This window comes from Chanodichthys erythropterus, chromosome 16 (assembly GCF_024489055.1).
Source record: "Chanodichthys erythropterus isolate Z2021 chromosome 16, ASM2448905v1, whole genome shotgun sequence".
Taxonomy (NCBI): Eukaryota; Metazoa; Chordata; class Actinopteri; order Cypriniformes; family Xenocyprididae; genus Chanodichthys; species Chanodichthys erythropterus.
The window spans coordinates 40,080,325-40,093,501 of NC_090236.1; the positions used below are offsets into that span (position 1 = coordinate 40,080,325).

General features: G+C 37.0%; 2 protein-coding genes across 6 annotated transcripts in view; one reads left to right on the forward strand and one right to left on the reverse strand.

Annotated features, from left to right (window-relative positions):
• Positions 1 to 13,177, reverse strand: part of spsb4a (splA/ryanodine receptor domain and SOCS box containing 4a) — a 59,395-nt gene that overhangs the window by 20,588 nt on the left and 25,630 nt on the right. The gene's annotated exons all lie outside the window — the stretch shown is intronic.
• Positions 1,376 to 6,063, forward strand: zgc:136870 (uncharacterized protein LOC664693 homolog). 2 transcript variants are annotated; one of them, XM_067363487.1, is made up of 2 exons: positions 1,376 to 1,778; positions 3,459 to 6,063. In XM_067363487.1, the coding sequence occupies exons 1-2, from the start codon at positions 1,652 to 1,654 to the stop codon at positions 4,220 to 4,222; spliced, it is 891 nt and encodes a 296-aa protein (XP_067219588.1). In that variant the 5' UTR covers positions 1,376 to 1,651; the 3' UTR covers positions 4,223 to 6,063. The 2 variants fall into 2 exon arrangements, with proteins under 2 accessions (XP_067219588.1, XP_067219589.1); XM_067363488.1 differs by having other exon boundaries at positions 1,692 to 1,778; positions 3,456 to 6,062.

Genomic DNA, 13,177 nt, shown 5'->3' on the forward strand with positions numbered 1-13,177 from the left:
TCAAACCAAAAAGATTTTTCCCTCCTAAAGACGTGAGTCATTCAAACTCAGATGCCATCGCTCCTCCGCCAGGCCTGTTTACAGATCACTTCGGTCTTTGTCTTTCACGTGGTGTGCAGATCCTCCTCTAGGGTAAGTTTAAATAAGTTCTGAGAGGCAAGAGACTACAAAGAAACAGGGAAGTGAGCAGAGGAACAAAACAGCACTTAAACGCATTTTACATATCAAAACAATGCCACGAGCTCTTACAGCCACACAGCATGACCATTAGCCAATCATTTACCAGTCACCAGTGAGAAAACACTCATGGAGCGGAAATATTATGTTAAATTAATCCTAAAAACAAAACACAGCTATAAAACTCAACTATAACCTGGTTGATTACACGTACAGTTCTTGGTAATTGTTATTGCACACAAATATGTGGTTAAGCTGTTAAGTCTGGAACTTACTTCCCTTATGCCAACGACTTCAGCAGTAAAACATAATTAATGCGCACTTTGATCAAAGTGGAATATATGCGATTGAAGTGTTTACATGCCTGCTTTCGGCGATTATAATCAGCATACGCCACATATTATAATATGATTATGAACGTAATTGCATTAATTTGATCAAAGTATTGCATTTATTTTGATTATTCTATGACTGATTTTTAAATTAAGTTTTAAATTTAGATTTTTTCTGTACATTTCTCATGAATATTGCATTACATACTTGAATTCCTAAACCACATTTTTCAATTTTCAATCATAGTCCATGCAGTTTTAATACATTATATTATTTTAGAGACTACACAGAATATTGCATGTTTAAAAATTCAGTTGTCACACCACTAGTTAAATGAACCACATATATATATATATATTTATATATATATATATATATATATATATATATATATATATATATATATATATATATATATATATATATATATATATATATATAAAAAAAACGATTTCGATTTTCGATTTCAAAATTAATAATCCTATTAATAATTAATAATAAAAGTCACACACAGACTGAGTAAAACAACAGTCTGGTCTATTACAGGACAAAGTGTACATACAACCTGTCACGTTTATTTCACATCATTTAATATTTACGCCCAAATGTAATTATATTACTGTTACTGAATGTGCTTGAAATGAAGGTAAAATAATTTCACACACTGGACCTTGTTAACGAAACATGAGCAGAATTAATTCCTGTGTAAATCCTTCACAAACCCATTCGTACATAAATTGTCTAGTTTTAAAAAAAGTCTAGTTTGTGTTCTGCTGGTGTGTCATCATGAATAAGACACAGTCTTGCATTTTGTTTGACTGAAGAGACAAGATTTTTCAGTCACGTTTTAGCATGTTACTCACTTGTGGCCTTGATATCAGTCATGTGACTTTATAACCAAAACAACGACTTCACTTTAAGTCACTTCTTCAAAACACAGCCCTCAGCTTTTGCTGCTTTGTATGGCACTATAATAATAAAGTTTGTACAACTTTTCTTGAGTTTATAACATGTCTATACAGATATATTTAGCTTACAGTGGAAGCAATAAACCGTTCTGCCAAGAGTGAGAGGAATTAAAAAATCTTATCTGTAATTGTGAAAGCAGAAGTGGGAGGAGACTTCTGATCACTCCCTCCTCATGTACATGACCAGATACGTGACTAACCCGCACACACATCTGTCAGATGGGCTCGGACTGCACTACACGTGTACTGAAAAACACTGGGAAACAGCATTAATGGACAACGGGAACGTGAAAGATAATGGTAAGACTGTCTGGACTTTTTTGGGGTAAATTTATTGTGAATTTTTGTTATATTTTATTTTATTTTCCACATTAGGTATAGACTGGCTGTGCAAAACTCTAAAAAATGCTGGGTTGTTTCAACCCATGGTTGGGTCAAATATGGACAAACCCAACTGTAGGGTTTAAAAATGTAATTTATAAAATTAAAGCAACAGTTGGGTTTGTCCATATTTGACCCAACCATGGGTTGAAACAACCCAACATTTTTTACAGTGTGGGAGAAATACTATTTAATTCGAGTTAAGTATTTTTATTTAGTAGTTGGGTTGAAAATGGACAAACCCAGTGGTTGGGTTAAATGTTTGCCTAATGTGCTGCTGGGTAGTTTTATTTAACTCAACTATTTTTTAAAAATGACTTAAAATGGCTTAAAATGAACCTAAAATAGGTTGGAAATTAAAAATCAGACACATAATTACTAGAGGCAACAATAATAATCAAAAGGTGAACATTTATTAATAAGCAATTTAATAAATTAATAAACATTAATAAATGTTAATTTCCAACATACTTTGGGTTCATTTTAAGTAAGCAATACAGTAATTTTTAAACAACAGTTGGGTTAAATAAAACTACCCAGCAAGTTGGGCAAACATTTAACCCAATCGCTGGGCTATAACAACCCAAATGCTGGGTTAAAACAACCCAACAGCAGGGTTAAAACAACCCAATTGCTGAGTTAAAACAACCGAATCGCTGGGTCAAGACAACCCAATCGCTGAGTTTAAACAACCCAATCACTGAGTTAAAACAACCCAATCGCTGAATTAAAACAACCCAATTGATGAGTTAAAACAACCAAATCACTGGGTCAAAACAACCCAATCGCTGAGTTAAAAACAACCCAATCACTGAGTTAAAACAACCCAATAGCTGAGTTAAAACAACCCAATCAATGAGTTAAAACAACCCAATCACTGGGTCAAGACAACCCAATCGCTGAGTTAAAACAACCCAATCACTGAGTTAAAACAACCCAATCGCTGAGTTAAAACAACCCAATCGCTGAGTTAAAACAACCCAATCGTTGAGTTAAAACAACCCAATCGCTGAGTTAAAACAATCCAATCGATGAGTTAAAACAACCCAATCGCTGGGTCAAGACAACCCAATCGCTGAGTTAAAACAACCCAATTGCTGAGTCAAGACAACTCAATCACTGGGTCAAGACAACCCAATCGCTGAGATAAAACAATCCAATCGCTGAGTTAAAACAACCCAATCACTGGGTTAAAACAACCCAATCGCTGAGTTAAAACAACCCAATCGATGGGTCAAGACAACCCAATCGCTGAGTTAAAACAACCCAATCGCTGGGTCAAGACAACCCAATCGCTGGGTCAAGACAACCCAATTGCGGAGTTAAAACAACCCAACTGCTGGGTTAAAACAACCGAACCGCTGAGTTAAAAGAACCTAATTGCTGGGTTTGTCCATTTTCAACCCAACTTGGGTTGTTTTTAACCCAGCATTTTTTAGAGTGCAGTATAAACTGAATATGCAGTTTGTCACTTTAAAATAGTTCAAAAATCTTCGGTTCAGTGTAAAAATGCAATAAAAAGGACAGGAGTCTGTTGCTTTTCAACATTGAAGAAAATGGTCTTTTCTCTCTCAAAATCTAATGTATTATTCCCAGCAGGCCCCGGTCATGCCACCCCTCCTCTGAGGCTGCTAATTGTGGGTCAGAAGCGGACAGGAAGAAGTTCAGTGGGCAACACGCTCCTGGGTGAGGATGCGTTCGACACATGGGGCGGAGCGGCCAGCGCCGCGGCACACGGAGAGTCAGAAGGCCGACAGCTGATGGTCGTGGATGCCTGTGGATGGGGCACAAACGAGCTCGTCCCTAAACAGGATAAACTGGAGCTATTCAACGCCCTATCGCTGTGTGAGCCGGGACCCCACGTCCTGCTCCTGGTCATTCCCTTACTGCACTTCAGCCACTCCGAGAAAGCAGTCATACAGAAACGCATGGAGATCCTCACAGAGGGCGCGTGGCGCCACACCATGGTCGTGTTCACGCTGGGCGACCGTCTGCGCAACTGCAGCATGCAGGACTACATCCAGACGTCCGGGAAGGATCTCCAGTGGCTGATGGAGAGGTGCAGATACAGGTACCACGTTCTTAACAACAAGACGCCGCAGGACAGACAGCAGGTCTCAGGTCTGCTGGACCGCGCGGAGGACATACTGATGGAGAACGGGGGATGGCACTTCTCCTTACACATGTACTGCCGGCTGGAAGAGGAATGGAGCCGGAGAGAGAGGGAAATGAAAGAGAGGATGCTAGAGATGCAAGATAGAGTGGGTAAAAACGGTCGAGGACTGGCTGGAGTTTCAAATCACAGTCGACAAGGTGGTCTGAACGTGAACGATAATCTACTGAAACTAGTTTATCACGGCTAACTGCTGCCAAACACAGTTACACTACATTACTGCTGTTTCGCAATGAACTCAGAGTGAACTCTATGTATGCTTTATGAAAATAAACAGTGCTTAACAAATTTATTAGACTTTATTAGACTCTAGTGGATTCAAAGATAGATCACACAAAAAGTTTAATCAAAATTGCAAATTGCGAGATATAAACTTACAATTCTGAGAAAAAAATGCCAGAATTGCGAAATTTAAGCGCAATTGCAAATTATAAAGTCAGAATTGCGATTTATAAAGTCAGAATTGAGAGATATAAAGTCACAATTTTGACTTTTTCTCACAATTTTGACTTTATAACTTATAATTGTGATTTTATATCAAGCAATTCTGACTTTATAACTCACAATTCTGACATTATATTACGCAATTTTGACTTTATTACTCATAAGTGTGAGTTTATATTACGCAATTCTGAGAAAAACAGTCAGAATTGTGAGATAAAATGTCACAATTCCCTTTTTTATTTTATTTTATGGTGGAAACAAGTTATCAATGCCAAAGGAGGCCATACAAAATAAAATATATATATATATATTTTTTGGTTATTATGTGTGAATAAAGACTATTTAGTTGTTTCAATAAATTATTTTTTGATGATAAATAATTACGTTTTTTGATGGATTCCTAAAATATTTGTTTGCTCTTTATTATGACAGGTGGTCTAAGGAATTTGTTAAGCACTGTGTATGTGTGTGTGTGTGTGTGTGTGTGTATATATATATATATAAAATGTAAAAAAAAAAAAATGTATGTCTTCAGTCCTGTAACTGCTCACTGTTTATTTTCATCTTTTTCTCATTTCATTTCACATTACATGGCATGACAAATGAATTATTGAAAGTACAAATATTTAATTTAGTATATCGGTAACACTTTACAATAAGGTTTCATTTGTTAACAAACTTTAACAATGAACTACAGCTTGTATTAATCTTAATACAACATTTGCTAATGCATCAAAAATTGCATTTGTTAACATTAGTTAATGCAGTGTGAACTTTTTTATTAACTAATATTATAACAAGGGTTAATAAAAACTGCCTTTTTTAGTCCATGTTAGTTAATGCATTAAGTAATGTTAACAAATGAGACTGTATAGTGTATAGTAATGTTACCAATATATAAATGAATGTTCATAAAAAATTATATAATAATGATCACCACCATCATCATTATTACTATTTTAAATAAATTATTTCATGTCGATTACCTACATTTTCACTACAACATTGTTATTTAAAACTTAATGTGAGTCGCTGTTGTTAAATTAAGCATATTATTGTAAATATTAGTTTTTTTTAAGATTTTAAGTGAAGTGTTATACGATATCAATAAGGAAACTGGTAAGGCAGTTCAAACTCAAAGATGAAACTTTACAACATCTTACATAATGCCACGAGGGGCAAAATCCTGTCTTATCTGACTCCCATTTCTTCATTTTAACACAATTGTGAATAAATGTGAATATCAAGGTTTCTTCTTAAGTGTTTTGTATTATTTGCTCGTTATATCGTGGCACAAAACCCTTTCAGTTCCTTTTACATATCCATTCATATTTTAATTTACAAGCTTTTCTCTTGGATTGTACAGGACGGTGTGTACAAGTGCTCACACGTGTCGTCATGATTCATTCATTTGATTAATTCATCTTAACACATGACGTCTCTTATCTCGTCTCTTACTCTCTCCGTGTACGCGCTCATATCTCTCACCTTTACCCCTCTTCATATCATCATATCCAGAGTTTTCCCAGCCCTCTTTCAAGTGACTGATGGCTGTGTCATCACAGCGCAGAGCCCGGAGCCGCCGCTTTAATTGATCCACAATTTGCACGTCATCTTAATCTGAGGAGGTGAGTTCCTTTAATGTGCTACTCAGGATGAGGCGTTTCATTTAACAGATCAAAGACGGAGAGCGAGCGGAACATTAGAGGCCCGGCGTTCAAAGCCAAACTCTCTCTCGGCGTCACGCGGTGTCAAACATCATCTCGTTTCGGTTGGGTAAACAAGCCTGAGTGGAATGATGAGAGAGACATCGAGCTGCACGAAGACAGACACGAACCCGCCGCCACAGATTCAGCCAATCACCCACATTTACATATGCTGATAGTTGCTAATTTATGTGTGTGAGTGTAATGCTCCCGCTGGCAGGCATGCTGTACTGTATGGGGACAGTAGAGAGACGTGCTGTCAGTGAAGAGTCTCTCTTTACAAAGGCGGTCAAACTTTACTAAGAGCTCTGAAGTTAAATAATGACATTGCATGGGTAGGTGAAGGCAGATAATGAAGCCATCATTAGAATAAACCACCTCTCAGCATTTGAACCTTCGCCATACCCCTTCACGACAGCAGTTCTGCTCAAGAGCACTTTTCAGTTGGCAGCATTTATCGCACTGTGGTCCAGCTAAACAACAGGTCAGTTCAGGAATGACTGGGAGGGTTTCTGTGTAATTAACAATACAGATGAATTGCATTCATTTTGGCTTGTACTTTTGCAAAGCAAACAGAATGTGTACATGATATACAAAGAGGACTGGAGGAATGGATGATGGCTGTACAGAGATGTTCCCATAGATTTTAGATCATATAGCAGAAGAGGAGGCAGAGAGAGAATCGATAATTCAGAGAGCAAAAATAAAGACAGCGAGAGAGAGTGACAGAGAGAGAGAGATCGGCACTCACCGACCTGGTGGAATAAAACCGGACTTTAAAATATTCCTTTCTGATTTAAAACTTATATTTGCAATTTTTTGGGGGGTAAAATAACATCTATTTTAATGGGGGTTGGGTGTAATAATATAATAATTTTTGCATACACTCTTGAGTGCGAGTCATCAGTCTTAAGACAAATTACGCTCGTATAAATAAACATTCTCTGAAAATAAGCATAAATATTTACATATCTCACAAATCTGCTTCTCAAGTACATGTGACATGTTTAAAGGATTTTAAACTAGAAAATAAACCAAACAAAGCTTAATTAAAAAATTCACTGTTGCAGTTTAAGATTGAAAACATTGAGGGTTTGAATGTGCAAAGTTTCTCATAGTTAATGAGGGAGATGCTAAAAAAGGCAGAACTGAACTGCATCAGTGATTCATCTATATGTTATATACATGCAACATGTCACCTTGAGGTTGTGTACACAGCCTTTGAGCAGATCAGTATCCAAGAGAGCCACAGAATAGCAAACATCTAGTGTGTAGGTGTAAGACTGAGCATCAGGATTTGAGAAGAAGAGTCATGCTAATGATCGGCACATCTACTGTGTCAATACATGTCAAAAAGATGCATTGCTACTGAAATCAGCCAACTCAAGTGTAAGAATAGCCATTCTCTTTAGAGCTAATTTTTCAGCTTATACATTTAACGGTACATGGATTCGTCCTGAACCGTCACGGTTCGGTGCATACAGCCAGACGACGAATAAAGTCAGTCACAGGCGATTCACACTGCAATCCAGAAGGGGGAACGTGTGGTAATGCAACACTGTTTGCTAACTGCCACAACAGGAAAAAGAGGACAAGAAGAAGAACAGATGATCTCTGCATAGATATGTTTACGTGTAATCTCTCAACCAGTGTTTCAACTGCAGAGAGACATCAATAAAACAGCTTGAGAATAATATCTCACATAGCACTACATTTACCTCAGGCAAGTCATTTAGTGTCCGCAGCATGTTAGTTCACTAGAGAAATGATCATTCATATCAAGTCACCACTCAATGTCCAGTGTAAAATCAGGGTTTTGAAACACAACATGCTCTTAAAGGTTGCTTCACACGCATATAAGGAGACGCACAGTGAACACAATGGAAGTCAAGGCCTGTATTTTGAGCTCTGTGGATAATAACGCTTAACATAATCCAAACGTCTACATGTCTGCGGTCACCCCATTCTCTCATTTGTGTGGTTAGGCTTACTGTTGGACAAGTGTAAGGATGAGAAACGACCAAATGTGATGAGCTGAAGTCAGTCAGGAACCAGCAGGCAGGCTTATTAACAGCCTCCACAGCTCAATCACTGAACATACTGTCTCTCTTGATTTTGTCTTCCCTCACTCTCCTCTCTCCCTTTGTCTCTGTCAGTGACTGAATGATGTCTGTTTCCACGGAAACTCCTTTAGGCAATTAGGTGTGCAAATATCACAGAGCGGTGCAGAAAGGACAAAACGTGCTGAAAAGTGGGGTGGGGAGGGAACAAAAGCAAGAATCAAAGAGTCAAACGTGGATCCGTTCTACTAGCCGGTGGCGCTGATTGCTGCATTGCCTGAAGTTAGCAGTCGCAATATCAAAAGCCAGAGTTTATAAAACTCTAAGGCTATATAAACAATAGCATGTGATTGATAAGGTTATTGTGACCGTTTGTAGGTGTAATAAATAGTTACTCTGTCATTTGTTGGGTTCGATCCAGAAGTGTGCATGAATAACGCTTGAGGCAACAGTGCAGCCGTGTCCAACTATTCAGCTTGGTAAAAGACCCGGCAGCTATACACTAAACAAACAGCTTCTGTCTACCCTTTGTTTTTCGACAAAACAAGCCTTCAAGGAGATTACCCAAGATGCTTAGTGAGCCAATGGTGGAGTTTTTGTGCAGCGCACACAGGCGGATAAGTCCCACAAACTGCACGGTCAGCAATTGTGAGGCAAAGTCTCATTTTGACATATTATGAGGCTGAGGTATTGAGCCAACCTTGGGTGCCCTAACATTCAGGGATGGCTGAGTAATGATATGCTTTAATAACACACTTTCATATCTGTCATACCCAAACATTTCCAGGACAGAAAAAAAAGACATCCAGTACCTACGTTGGACAGCTTGGTCTGTAAAAAAAAAACACTCAACAGTTTCCAAACGTCTTCTCTGATTACATTACGGAGGCATTCTGTGCATGTGTTTAACCTCCCCTTGACTTCACTGTGTGTGTGTGTGTTTGTGTGTGTGTGTGATTGTTGTAATGTAAGGATGAATGTAACAGCTGTGGGTGAGGCTGCAGCCTTATGGCGTTAGCTGAAACTTGATCCAGCAAACTAATCCTCTAATGACTGGCTCTCAATTAACACGGAGCCAAGCTGTTTGTCCTGAAAAGAGTAAAGACCATTTCTCTGTCCTCTCTTTACCTCTTTATCCATCTGTTTATTCCCTCTCTACTTATGCCAGGTGCTCTTCAATGGAATTGTGGATAGATGTTTACAGCAATGTCAATAAAGGATATAACATTTTTTTTAAGTAACTAACTAACTGATACTGACAGTCATTTACATACTAAGACACTTGGCAGAACTAACTAACTAACTAACTAACTAACTAACTAACTCACTCACTCACTCACTCACTCACTCACTCACTCACTCACTCACTCACTCACTCACTCACTCACTCACTCACTCACTCACTCACTCACTCACTCACTCACTCATACCAATTAATTTACATTCTAAGACACTTGGCACAACTAACTAAGTAACTAACTAACTAACTAGCTAACTAACTAACTCATACTGAGTCATTTACATTCTAAGACACTTGGCACAACTAACTAACTAACTAACTAACTAACTAACTCACTCATACTGAGTAATTTACATTCTAAGACACTTGTCACAACTAACTAGCTAACTAACTAACTCATACTGAGTCATTTACATTCTAAGACACTTGGCAGAACTAACTAGGTAACTAACTAACTAACTAACTAACTAACTAACTAACTAACTAACTAACTCATACTGAGTCATTTACATTCTAAGACACTTGGCAGACCTAACTAGCTAACTAACTAAGTAACTAACTCATACTGAGTCATTTACATTCTAAAACACTTGGCACAACTAACTAGGTAACTAACTAACTAACTAACTGATACTGACAGTCATTTACATTCTAAGAAACTTAGCACAACTAACTAGCTAACTAACTAATGCACTCAAACTGATTAATTTACATTCTAAGACACTTGGCACAACTAACTAACTAACTAACTCACACATACTGATTAATTTACATTCTAAGACACTTGGCACAAATAACTAGCTAACTAACTAACTCACTCACTCATACTGAGTCATTTACATTTTAAGACACTTGGCACAACTAACTAGCTAACTAACTAACTAACTCATACTGAGTCATTTACATTCTAAGACACTTGGCAGAACTAACTAGCTAGCTAACTAACTAACTAACTAACTCATAGTGAGTCATTTACATTCTAAGACACTTGGCACAACTAACTAGCTAACTAACTAACTAACTAACTAACTAACTAACTAACTAACTAACTAACTAACTCATACTGAGTCATTTACATTCTAAGACACTTGGCAGAACTAACTAGCTAGCTAACTAACTAACTAACTAACTCATAGTGAGTCATTTACATTCTAAAACACTTGGCACAACTAACTAGGTAACTAACTATCTAACTGATACTGACAGTCATTTACATTCTAAGACACTTAGCACAACTAACTAGCTAACTAACTAAATCACTCATACTGATTAAATTACATTCTAAGACACTTGGCAGAACTAACTAGCTAACTAACTAACTAACTAACTGATACTGACAGTCATTTACATTCTAAGACACTTGGCAGAACTAACTAACTAACTCACAACTAACTCACAACTAACTAACTAACTAACTGATACTGACAGTCATTTACATTCTAAGGCACTTGGCAGAACGAACTAACGAACTAACTAACTAGCTAGCTAACTAACTAACTAACTAACTAACTAACTAACTCATACTGAGTCATCTACATTCTAAGACACTTGGCAGAACTAACTAGCTAACTAACTAACTAACTAACTAACTGATACTGACAGTCATTTACATTCTAAGACACTTGGCAGAACGAACGAATTAACTAACTGACTAACTAACTAATTCACTAACTCATACTGATTAATTTACATTCTAAGACACTTGGCAGAACTAACTAACTAACTAACTAACTAACTAACTGATACTGACAGTCATTTACATTCTAAGACACTTGGCAGAACGAATGAATGAACTAACTGACTAACTAACTAACTAACTAACTCACTCACTCATACTGAGTCATTTACATTCTAAGACACTTGGCACAACTAACTAGTTAACTAACTAACTGAAACTGACGGTCATTTACATTCTAAGACACTTGGAACTAACTCATTTACTAAATAACAAAAATATATTGACACGAATTTACCTTCTAAGAGTCTTGGAATTAACTAACTGATACTAACTAATTATCTGTTACTGGCTTAACTTTTTCTTTAATTTATCTAAATGGGCATATTTTTTCTAATCATATACAAACACAGTGTGTCATCCATTTATGTAAAATACTTCAATCAATTAAGTGAAATAACAGCATTTCTCATATTAAATATATAAGATACAAATGTTCATGACACAACATGTTCATGACTTCAGCAAAGAAAGAAAACTGCTTTAGTTTAAACATTAAATGTAGTTGTGCTTGCTGGTATTCCTGGTATCGGTATTCCTTGAGTACCATGTAAATTCCAGGGTACGGATTGAGATAGTGAACATAATAACCGTTCAGTACCATGCTTTATGTAGATGTACAATGGTATCAGATAGTACTGTGGCACCATGCTACTCTTAAGGGAATAGATAGCATATCTGTCAGCTACAGGTTGTTGTACTGTGTCTAAAGATGCTTTGAACCATTACCAGATAAGCCTTAAGGCTATTATGAAATGTTAGATAATAGATGAAAGAGGAGAAATTACATGGTGGATAAGAGATAAAAAGAAGAAAATTTATAACAGGATGCCCCGACATCATAGATATCTGTGGCACTTTTATTTGTCCATTTTACAGGTGTTTATGATGTAGGATCCACACTGCATCCGTTAGCTCTGCTCACATGTGACACAGCAGGTGTCCCCACCCCACCTGCTGACTGACAGATGCTGACGGGCCAATTAAAAGGCATGACAGCATTGCTCTAACTCCCTTATCCAAATGCTCATTTCCCAAAAGCTTCTGGATTAAGACACAAAATCTGAGGCAGCTGCTGTCATCTGATGATTAGAGACAGAAGAGGAAAATAAACACACGTCTCTCTGTGCTGCATCCTAATATTCATACTATAACCAATATGCAAGATTAGACGTAATGTGGTGTCCTGAGTCATAGTATGTTGAATATGGTACGTAAAACATCATTAATGCTTTTTGGGCAAATATTGACTATTATAATTTTCTGGTGAACATCTTGACTATGCTGGTCCACCAGCTAGACCAGCACTAAACGAGTCTGGACCAGCATGAAAAATCTGGATTAAGCTGGTTTTTTTTTTTAGGATATGAGTATATAGAACAGCTTTCCTCTGTAAAAACGTTTAGTGTAGGTGTCTTAAGAGACTTAAACATCAAAGGGAAGAATATAATACAGCTTAGCAAACATAGCTTAGGTCTTAAGGAACAGATGTGGCCCAAACAGCACTACTGAGTCACACACACACACACAATCTCACTCAAGAGAGGCTGAGAGAACAGTAATCTCTCTGATAAAATGCAGACGACTCTGCTGACTTATTAGGCAAGTTTGCCACAGGCCAGAGACACCATGCAGTGCTAACCTACTGACCCACATAGCAGGCCTCTCCACTTAGCCAACCTGTCAGACACAGACAGTAAGATATCACTGTCCTGAAGACACATTACAGCTGAAATCATTGAAAAAAATAATTTCATAATTTAACTGAAATAAAATCAGCTTATTATGAGCAATATTTAAACCTCAAAAGGTAACTGAATAAAAAATATCCTTTTGTTTGTTTTATTTTATTAATAATAATTTTATTTTTTTAAATAATAAAAATGGCTTTATAATAAAGGTAAAATTGTATTGTTGTTAATAATAGTTTGTAATTTTTTATTATTATATGAAAAAGCAG